Below are 11,263 nucleotides of genomic sequence, written 5' to 3'. Positions count from 1 at the left end.
AAAAGGTTGTTTAAATTCCATTTAATTTCCCTATTTTGTTTGTATTTGTTAGAACCTCCCAAACCGTTTCGCCTAAAGCTTTTTTTTCTCAGGAACTTCATATGTCGCAAAAACAAATGTATCACATCAACAAGGCAGACAGGTGAACAAAGCCAGAGCAATAACGATAGGGTGAGTCAGATGACACAGACTGTGGCGACCTTGGCACACCTTTCATACTGCCGTCATGAATGGATTAGGGATTATGGTGCAATAAAGAATGCCATTATGTTTTAATGTTCAGGTGAGAAAAGACAAAAACAACAAACCACAAGGCGCCATATGGAAGGCAGTGACACAATGTGTGCTGTTTTATTACTGGATCTGTGACTTACTGTGCAACAGTATAGTGTCATATATTAAATGCTTTAACACAACCGTTTAAAAAAAATGTGTATGAGAACAATGCAATGCTTTTCTTCATATTCGACCGTTTCAAAGCTTACAGAAGCAATAAGCCAGCATTGCTGCACGCCAACCAGTCAATTTACTCCATTATCAGTATTTCTGCATGCATTTACTGTAGGCGTGATGTATTAAGGACATCCATACGCACACACAAATAAAGAAATGCATATCGGTTATTATGACCCTCTCACTCACATACACACACACACACATTTAGACATGATTCTGAAGGTGTTAAGAGGAGTTTTTGAGATTTCCTCTGTAGCCTTGGGCTCTCTCATAACCTCAGGGGGCTGCTGTGATGAACATCTCCTAAACAAAACAGTCACAAGACGCTTGAATAACACCCACTTTCTCTTTCACAAAGAAACACGCCCGAGAATGTGAAGGGCGATCAGATTAGGGCTGATCAGACCAGGAGGTCTGTGACCGACGGCAGCAGCTCTCTCAACTCCGACTCCATGTTGGCCGCCTGAGTGACAGGGTTGCCACGGAGATCGAGGCGCTTCAGCTTGGGGCAGGAGGCCAGGGGCTGAAGATCTGCCAATGTGGAGATGTCTGTGCATGTGGGTTAATGAAAATGTGTTTGCTGTGGTGAGTGGCTTCAGAACAAGTGAACAGAAGGAGAGAAGTTGGTGCCAAAATCAAAGCCGCTCGCACGCGCACGCACACACTTTAGTTTCTTTTTTAAATTGTATAAACTATAACCAGTAGCCTATTTGGGGACTGGGGTGGTGTGAGAGTAGGTGGATTTTCATAGCTGATAAGAGGATAATTGATGTGATCCAATTACAGCTAATAAAGGGAAAAACTGAGTGATGTATAAATAATATGTTTAGTTTGAAGAGTGAATTGAGGCCATAACTGTATGAGCAGGTCAAGATATCAATGTATTTTTGTGGTTTTCAGTGTTAACAAGCAATCGTAGAGCCCTGACCTGACAGGACAGTTTGAACTGGGAAGACAGACTCTTGTGATATACAGTATATGGGCATGTGGAGGAAGAGACTTGAGTGTCATGTATATTTTTTGTCATGTATTGAAAAGCAGCGCCGGGACTGGAATAAGCTGTGAGAACAATATTAAGTTTTCCTCTGTTTAAATTAGTTTTTGGAGACTCCAAATTATAGTTTGTTTTTCAAGCACACATCCCTGCCAGCGTGATGTTTGGTCTTTAATATGTCTCACCAGACTTCCCAGCTCCTCACCTTAAGACAACAGGCATATAGAAATTGAAATTGGTTTTGATTATTCTACATGTAGCTGGTTTAGGGACTATCTCTCTGATAGACAGCAGTCAGTTAAGCTGGGAAGCTACCAAACTGAGTTTTTAACAGTTACAAATGGTGTTCCGCAGGGCTCAATTTTAGGTCCAGTCCTATTCACAATTTACATCAATAACATTGTTTCATCACTACAAAACTGCCATGCCCATTTGTATGCTGACGACACTGTACTGTATTGCATTTCTGATTCAGTGCAACAATCTGTTCAGAACCTACAGAGCTCTTTTAACACCCTGCAGAACTGTCTAGTGGATCTCAGGCTTGTCCTTAATATAGAAAAAACAAAATATATGTGCTTTTCCAGAGCAAGAATTACACATTTTAATGATCTTATTATTCACACAAATAATGGATCTCATATTGAAAGAGTCACTGAATATAAATATCTTGGCATCTGGATAGATGAAAAACTCTCTTTTACATTTCACATAAAAAATCTTGTCTGTCGTCTCCGACAAAAGATTGGCTATTTTTATAGGAATAAAGCCACCTTCCCGTTGTTCAGTAGGAAAAGGATTATTGAGGCAGTTTTTATGTCTGTCCTTGATTACGGTGATGTGGTTTATCGGCATGCATCTCGTTCATGCCTTAAACTCCTAGACTCTGTATTTCACTCTGCTTTGAGATTCATTACAGGAGATGCTTATGATACACACCATTGTGTTTTATATGAAAAGGTTGGGTGGTCCTCCCTTAAGGAGAGACGTGATGCACATTGGCATATTTTTATATATAAAGCTCTGACTGGAAAGCTACCACTATATTTGACAGAAATGCTGCTTATTTCAGATGGGCTTTATCAAACCCGCTCAACTGACATGCTCATGTTATATGTCCCCTATGCCCGGTCTGAGCTTGGTAAAACCGCTTTTAGCCATAGTGCCCCTGACTCCTGGAACAGCCTACAACATACAATTAAAATAAATACACTCATAACTGTTAACCAATTTAAAATTATTATTTTGAATCAGCCCCTCTACACTTGTAACTGTTTTAATTAGGCTATTATGTCTCTCATTCAATTGATCTGAATGTTTTAAATTGTTGTTGTCTGTGTGTGTGTGTGTGTGTGTGTAAACTTGTTATGTATTCTCATTGTATATTGTGTATATGTACAAACTCGACGTCATTGTAAAAGAGGGTCACCCCTCAATTGATCTTTCGAGGTTAAATAAAGGAAAATGAAATGAAAATGAAATATGAATTTCAATCATCAATCCATTCAATCCCCTGAACTCTGATTGAATTTATCGTCATATATAGCATTTATTTGTCTGCCCATTTTTTAGTCCTGACGTTCAGCCCATGCTGCTGCCTCCTGACCAGGTGCTCCACAGGCATGTTGAACAACGTGCAGCGTTTCTTTGCCCACCACCTTGAATTTATTATTCTGAGTATGAAGCGTAAGCTGACACTAGACAGGTGGGCGCTGAAACTGTCATTACAAGACGATGAATATAGCCTTGGTGTCAATACCCGCAAAGCACATGAGCTCCTCTCAGTTTTATCAGGGGATGTGAAGCACAAAGAGTGTCTCTTCCCTTCCTAATGATGCTGTTTGACCTGTGGAACAGCAGCGCTGATTCATATACTCAATCAATCTGTAAACAAAGTTTCAGGCGAAAACTAATTATCTATGCATTGAGTTTTCTAAGCTCTGTAAAGGTCCTTGTTTGTAGCACGCACCGCGGCGTCTCTCACCTCTTTACAGACCATCAGCTTATAGCACACTATACTCAAGGTCGTTTTGCAGCATTAAGTCTTTCACACTCAGAGCTCATTCACACATTTCTTTAGTCACTGGTGAGTGACTCACTGTGAGAGGAACATACACACATATATTATATTATTAATTGATCTAAACGGCTCCAGAAGAGGATGTGAATGTGAACGACTGATTTAAGGATACTGTTATTCTTCAGGAGGACTTCCTCCAGTTTGGGAAGGTGACACAATCCTTCCAGGTTTTCTATGGAGTTGTTATCAGCCTCCAGGACCTGCCAGGGTGAATAAGTCATTTCCTCAAACATGTTGCAGAAAAATATTCAATATTTTCTAATGCAATCTACCAAATAGACACACAAGAGAAGAAAGAAAAACACAGTAAATGCAGGACACATGATTAGATTTCAGTTGTGGCTTTGTCACCTCCAGGCACTGCAACATGGCAAACTGAGGAGGCAGTCGCTGCAGCCGATTAGAGGACAGATTGAAATGGGTAACCAATAACAGCTGGTCCAGGTGACATAAGGTGGTCAGGTTCTGTTAGAATAAAAAGAGACATTATTTTTCAAATGTCCCTGTATGGCAAAATAAATTCATGATAAGCCAATAGGATGCATTTAATCATTCTGAACCAACCTTATTAGAAATACTGAAGACGCGTACTTCAGCATACTCCATTTTCAGGATGGTGTTTTCAATCATAAACTTGCTGCACAGGTCGTTGTAGTACGCAGAGCGCATGGAGTCCACCTCCTGAGGGAGAACACGAGAGCATTCAGTCTGTGATGCCTATTTGTTTTCCCTTGTATTGTCATAGACAAATACCAGATACAAGCTTGGTACTCACTCTAAGTGTTTGGAAATGAGCAAGTGTCTCCTTTTCATATCCCAGAGGGTCTAGCGCCCTCATTAGGAGAATAATGGTCAGTAAGCACCCTACAAAAGTAAGCAGAGAGTTTCAATGGCTTTTACAAAAGTTTATGTCAAGTGATTTGAGAAGAACAAGGAGCCATGTGGTTGCGACGCACTCCAAAGCACTTACACTTATTGAGCGGCTCCAGCTCTTGTAGCTGGTTACACGATTGTAGCTCAGACTGTAACACTGAGGTCTTCTCTACTGAGAGTTCACTCCTGCAGAGAAAGAGGGCATGTTCAGACTTCATTCCTTTAAATAAAACTCCAGTGCGCTGCTGTTGTGCCAAGAAAATACCTGAACAGCTCCTGATCCGTAGCAGAGTCCCGACACCAACTCTCATCACGACCTTTTGGAAGGGGGAAAGTTCACAATTTGAGGAGGCTCAAGGAAATAGACATTTGATAGAACCCGCCATGTAAAGTGAATCACCTGTGTACAGAGCACAGTCTCTGTGAGTGTATTTTTCAGTCCAGTGCACAGTCAGGTTGTGTTCGTTTGTGATGTCGCTTATCGTTCCAGGCGGTAGATCACAGATCTGAGTTTGCGTTAAGGTTAATAAGTGAGAGAGAAGAGTTTGATCCCAACAGTACTACAAGATTTTTAAAATAAACCTGCTCTGTCCCATTTCCACACCAAAACAGGAGTATTGTAGAGCTAGACAATGAGACCAAAACATAACATCCTAGTTTGAAAAGCAAAGCAGTCATGACAACACACTAGGCTTTAATAAATTAATTCCTTTTACATTTTGGGGAAATTATTTAAATTACAAGCTTAAAGTCAGAAAAAAATACACATTACGCTGAAGGGTAAAGTGACCTCACTGTGTGTCCACGTTCAGACTCTGTGAGTGAACAGCTGCGGTTGCATTTGCTCTCACCACGCAGCAAATTATATATACCAGGGGTTATGATTGATTACAGATGAAATCATAACTAGCTCCTTCTCGCGTGTCAACAGATCCATTTCCATGATGGCGGAACAAACTGCATCCACACTTACTGTGATTATGGGCTCCAGGAAAAAAGGCCAGTGACTTGACTTTGAGTTGTTGGGATTGTTTCGTAAAAATAGAGAAACACCATGATTCCATGTGAAATATGGATTCATCTTAAAAGTGAGTTTTTTCTCTTTTTTTAAACAGAAGAACACCAGCAGGCTCAGAAACAGCTTTTTCCATAACACTGTAACACTGCTCAACTCCAAGCCCCTACACTAGCCCCCCTCCTCCCCCCCTTGGACCATGGTCTGTCTGACTACCTCTACCACTATGCACTTTACTTATGCACTTCAATAATGCACTTTATATTCATACTGCATTCTATGGACCCTTCAGAACTATATGCACTTTAAAATGGTCTGAATTTTTAACTATGATCAACTACAATCTGAGACTTATGTATGTATGTACTTGCACTTTATATTCATACTGCATTCTATGGACCCTCAGCACTATATGCACTTTAATATTGATATTGACTGGATATTTTTTTTTAACTTTGTTGACCAGCTGCAATCTGTGTATTATGTACTATTATTATTATAGCGCTGCTATAACAAGAAAAAACGTTTTTATTGATTGCACTACTGGTTAGATGCTAAACTGCATTTTGTTGTACTGGTTGTCTTTACTTGTGCAATGACAATAAAGTTGAATCTAATCTAATCTAAAAGAAGGAATTAAATGAAATTAAATGGAAAAACAGAAATAAAAAATACACAGGAAGCTCAGCGCTCCGGAGGCTGTAGGAGGATGCACCGACAGCTCTTTGTCAGCTGTCTCAGTAAAGACTTCTGTGTGTCACTTATCCCTGTTAGACAAGGACACCATGACAGGAAGTCACACTGCAACTCTGTGGAGGAGGTAACTACAACAACAGCATTCCTTTCCAACAGCATTCACTGATCCAAGTTGTGATAAACTCTCTCTCTCTCTCTCTCTCTCTCTCTCTCTCTCTCTCTCTCTCCTCTCTCTCTCTCTCTCTCTCTCTCTCTCTCTCTCTCTCTCTCTCTCTCTCTCTCTCTCTCTCTCTCTCTCTCTCTCTCTCTCTCTCTCTCTCTCTCTCTCTCTCTCTCTCTCTCTCTCTCTCTCTCCTCTCTCTCTCTCTCTCTCTCTCTCTCTCTCTCTCTCTCTCTCTCTCTCTCTCTCTCTCTCTCTCTCTCTCTCTCTCTCTCTCTCTCTCTCTCTCTCTCTGCACATACCGCGCAGGTTTCATTAAACGTGTGGTATGTGAAGAATGACAAGAACAGAAAGGTGAAAAGTAACTTCCTGTTGAGTGAGTTGCAGCGACAGTCAACATACTGTAGATGTATCGTGTGAAAAGGATACCCAGACGGGGCTGTGTTTGAAGCGCTGGTGGACAGTCCTCCACTCCACCCTCTGGGGCTTACCGTCCAGGACCAGCAGCAGGCCCACAGACTTCGCCTAAAGGAGAGAGTTGATTGAATTAACGCAGGGCTATGGCCGGCTATCAAAGTTCAATACTTTTTTTTTTTTTTAGCACCAATCGAAATGCCCTCCATATGATTCAGTTTTGAACATTTCATGCAATACCTAAGGGGTTAATCTCATCAACGTCAGTGAGCTAAGAAGCATGCAGCAGGATATAAGAGTGCTGGTCATTGACTGTGTCGAGGCAAGAAAAACATTAAGTTACAACACGTAACGCAGTATGTATCAGTGAGCTTTACACCTCACCATTTTGCCCTGAAAAATATTTGCACTGATCCATCGTATTGATTTTGTAATAGCTGCAGTGGCTCAGGAGATAGGGCATTTGTGGTAATCTGAAGGCAGTTTGTTCGATCTCAGTTTATTTATTGATATTATGTAAAAATGTCAAAGCGCTTAAAAATAAAATGTATGTTTTTTTTTTGTAAACCATAATGTGTAACGTCATCTTGTTGAAACAGATCTCATCAAATTGATATTGAAAAAAATATCGAAGTCAAGGTATTGCTATCTGAATCAATATCGGCTCTAGTGTATGGTGACTCAGCTCTACGCAGGGCACCATACACTAGTTTCTTACTATTGGTTTCTCAGTGCTCAGTTTATTTTACACAGTCAGTGTGGGTTTAAACTTCTCTATGCTTTGACACAAAACCGATTCACTGACCTCGTCTTCCAAGTCTCACGTGTGGTTTGAGTCAAACTCACAGCCTGTGACACCCTCTAATATGGCTTAAAACTTTCCTTTTTGATAAAGCTCACGGTTAATGCGCACTCAGGCTGACCTTGGAAAATCTCCTTGTTATGCTGGTATAGACCCAGACTGCCAGGGGATTTCCCACGATGCACTACACAGCATTTCATTTATTATTTCTCCTATTTTAATAATCCAGCTGTCTACACCAGCCTCACTGGTCTGTTGCTTAAATGTAATTCATTTCCCCAATATGTTCGCTAAGGCCAACAACCTGTGCTGTGAAGGGGAGTTGTCCTTTTTAATTGTCATGTCATGAGATGTTGGGAGACAGGGTATGTCCGTGTTGATCCTGAGATATATACAAAGCGTTTTGGTTACGTGTGAGATTAGCTGCAGTGCTGAGCTGCATGTCGATTAGAGACAACCGTGTGAATACTTTTGAGAGAGTGGAGAGTCACCAGTTGGTAAAGTGTAGGAAAGAGAAGGCTTTAGACTCACATTGACAGGCCTGGAGAAAGCGACGGCCACTCGCTCCTCAGCCCGACTGACGTACACACAGCTGATCATCTCCTCGCGCTCGGCTGGCAAAGAAAACTTTGGTTTGTGCAACTCTTGCAAATAATATAACACAGCAAATAATTGCCTGCACAGAACAGCCATGCACAATCATATATACTTGTTCATACCTCTGCCTAGCAACCAGCGATAGTAGAACCAAGCACTCTGGTCGTTGGGGTCGGTGAAGAAAGCGTTCTGTACAAGCTCATATTCTGAAATATAAAGAGCTATATTCAGATGGGTATTGTGTTGAACTACATTGCACATCAGACCTCGCTTGCAAAGTTCTACCAGCAAGTCTTTGTACAGCCTAACACCGCCCCCTATCTGCTGCTAGTAGGTATCGCTGACTACTCAACCTGCCTACTCTTTACCTTTGAGGAGCTGCTCCTCACAGACGCGATGGGAGTGGGTTTGAGGAGAGGGTGGAGGGGAGGACTGGGGAGGCTGGTGGCATGGGGAGGGGGGCTCTGGAGACTCGGGGTGGAGCAGCGGCAGCAGGGTGCTGCGGTAGTGCCAGCTGGAGTAGTTGGAGAAGTTGGAGCCGATGAGACGGTCGGTAAAGCCCAACTCCTGATCCACGGGCACACCGGACACCTTCACAACCATGCGCCGGTAGTCCCAGCAATGGACTGGTCCAGATGGAAGAACAATGGTGTGAGAAATATGGCAAGTGACCATAACCAACGGTACAGTATATGAATTACAAAACAAATGCAGAATCATCCAGATTACTTCAATTGTTAGAGCCCCTGTAAAACCAAATCAACAAGATCTTTCAAACTAGGTCATTTGGGGAGTTACTTGCATGATGGTTAGCATCTGAAAAGACATATTTTCAATCCAAATGAAAGATGTTGTCATTGATTTAAGTTTGATCAACTTTTCAGAAATTCTGTTTAGATAAGGAGTGCGATGTTATGGTTCTTCTTATAACAAATGTTGTGACTGCTGCCATGGCGACCATTTGATACGGCCACACCCACACAGCCCTGTCAAACCGTCTAGACAAATGAACATTGATTTTCAATCGGCTTTTTGTAAAAGCTTATTGAGACACCCAACTTTGATATCATATAGGCTATTGATAATTACTATTTTAGGTTTTAGGTTTCCAGAGGCTTTAAGTTTCAGCCTGCTGCTTCTATCTCCTACTACTTTACTCACAGTTGCGGTCGTCCAGGCTGAGGCAGCGATCGCACAGGCTCAGCTCTCTGGCCCAGTCGGGTCTCGGTAAGCGGGCTGACACCCAACCTCGGTGGTGCCAGCTGCCGTAGGACTTTGGGTTCACCTTCAGGCAAGACTCCAGGAATGACAGCTCGGACACGTAAATCTTTTGCACTTCGTCCTCCTCCCTGGAGCCCAAACCAACACACAAAACAATTATTCTCCTGTCACTTCACAGACATATACAATACACTAACCAAAAATAGTGCTGCACTGTAAATGTACAGAAAGGTGATATTCTCACTTCACAGTCTCCAGGTGCATTAGGATCTCCCTTCTGTAGTTCCAAAGGGTTGCAAAGTCAGGATTGGATGATAGCAGCTGCTGGGTTAGCTGCAGAGCCTCATCATCAAAAACACCCTCCTTCCTCTGTCAGACAGCACCAAGGGAAGGGAGAAAGGACAAATACACAGACAGACAGGCAGAAAGACAGACAGACAGATAGAACAAGAAGAAATAAGCTCAAAAAACTGGTATTGATAGATAGGCACTTCTCACTCAGTGAAAATATTCAATAAGCCCAACACATAATATGTATTATTAATGTACTTTAACTGTCACTATAGACCAGGCTTGCCAAGGATGAGGCAGGTTATCGTCCGTTTAGTCCGTCGCTAATTCCTATGTAAAAGATGGAGTCAGCAATTCTGGAGAATGCTTGTCTGGATAATGCTTGTCGTCAGTTAATATAGCTCATCGGGATGAATCCATATTTGGTTATCTAAAGAAGGTGTTGTGGTTTTTGGTTGAAATGTGTGTTCATGTCACACAGATGGTGAGTTCTATCAGGCTTCAGCTACACCGGTAATACACGTTTATAGGTGTAAATTAATGCTGTTTGTTTTGTCATGTCATGCTTATGGTTCACCACCTTAGAAAAACAGGCATCCCGTGCAGCCACATATAACTTCAGCTTCTTCTCCCTCTCCTTCCTCTTCTCCTCCTCCTGCTGGGCTGTGGTCTTAACTTTCACTCGGCCGTGCTGTCAGAAGCAAATAATGGAAAATGAAGGGTGCACATCACTCTGATGCTAAAGGCTTCTGATATACTGTATAATCTGATGGTATAGGCGTATGCTTAACACTTGATTGCACCATATATATGAGTGTAACACACACTCACACAATATAGCAGTATAACAAAGCAGTAAATGTGACTCCATGCTAAATGAAATGAGTAAATGATGAATATCTTACCATGCTGGGTGTTCGTGGATAGGACTTAACCTACAATCTGTTTATGAAGGAAGATGAAGGGTGACAATCAAGGGTTAACGTGACATTACAAACAGCGGACAGAAATGACAGGTCGTTATTACAAATCCAGTATGATCCAGAGTATATTCATCTAGCAGTAATAGACACACATACTGAATACAGACAGCCCCATGTCTAAGTTAGCTTGATAATTAGCACCGCAGTCACCAGACAACACTGAGCCCATTCAAACCAACGCAGGAAGAAAACACGCATAGCACAGCCGGTATGCCAGAAAGCACCCACCTGTTTAATGAGGGCCTGACTCGTTGTTTTGTGTTTTTCAGAGAGCAGTTTGTTTTGTCATGTCACTATCCCGGATCTCTAAAACGACTACAAGCGGTTCACTTCCGGTCTAATGGACGTTACGTCAAACAGAGACAATACGGACGCGGTGTTTTTGTCGCCACCCGGTGGAGAGAATAGCGAACAACGCGAGGCAAACACCAGACGGTGGGAGCTCGCGAGGACCGCATGGAAATACCAAAATACTGGAAAAGAGTCGACACCATACAGGTAAGAGTGAAGTTAAACTTCTTAGGTTTTTCTCTCAGTATTCTCAAATAGGATAGAACTTTACTCTAAATAATGTAATGAGAATACTTGTTTTGAAGATTAATTTTGTGGCCTATACATTTAATGTAGGCTAGGCAACAAAACTACATAGCATAACTCGGCTACATAAAATATAGTGCACCT

The 11,263-nt window shown here is 41.9% G+C and overlaps 1 protein-coding gene across 1 annotated transcript; it reads right to left on the bottom strand.

Annotated features, from left to right (window-relative positions):
- Positions 1–350: 350 nt before the first annotated feature.
- Positions 351–10,884, bottom strand: rabggta (Rab geranylgeranyltransferase subunit alpha). The gene is made up of 17 exons (XM_080033158.1): positions 10,811–10,884; positions 10,505–10,541; positions 10,180–10,290; positions 9,553–9,677; positions 9,249–9,436; positions 8,456–8,713; positions 8,210–8,293; positions 8,022–8,104; positions 6,704–6,799; positions 4,804–4,909; positions 4,669–4,720; positions 4,501–4,589; positions 4,306–4,394; positions 4,095–4,211; positions 3,882–3,995; positions 3,643–3,730; positions 351–1,005 (listed from the first exon to the last, which is right to left on the bottom strand). The coding sequence occupies exons 2-17, from the start codon at positions 10,505–10,507 to the stop codon at positions 857–859; spliced, it is 1,752 nt and encodes a 583-aa protein (XP_079889284.1). The 5' UTR covers positions 10,508–10,541; positions 10,811–10,884; the 3' UTR covers positions 351–856.
- Between the last annotated feature and the right edge of the window lie 379 nt (positions 10,885–11,263).

The sequence above is a fragment of the Ammodytes marinus genome, assembly GCF_949987685.1.
Source record: "Ammodytes marinus genome assembly, chromosome: 8".
NCBI lineage: Eukaryota > Metazoa > Chordata > Actinopteri > Uranoscopiformes > Ammodytidae > Ammodytes > Ammodytes marinus.
The sequence above is the reverse complement of the archived record's forward strand: the minus strand, read 5'-3'. Positions and strand labels throughout refer to the sequence as shown.

What these genes read in the sequence shown, in the direction of transcription:
- rabggta (XM_080033158.1), bottom strand. An exon ending in CTTTCTCCAGGCCTGTCAAT is followed by an intron (nt 6,800 to 8,021) that starts GTGAGTCTAAAG and finishes TCTCTCCTTTAG; the next exon opens with GCGAAGTCTGTGGGCCTGCT. An exon ending in CTCATTTCCAAACACTTAGA is followed by an intron (nt 4,212 to 4,305) that starts GTGAGTACCAAG and finishes GTTCTCCCTCAG; the next exon opens with GAGGTGGACTCCATGCGCTC.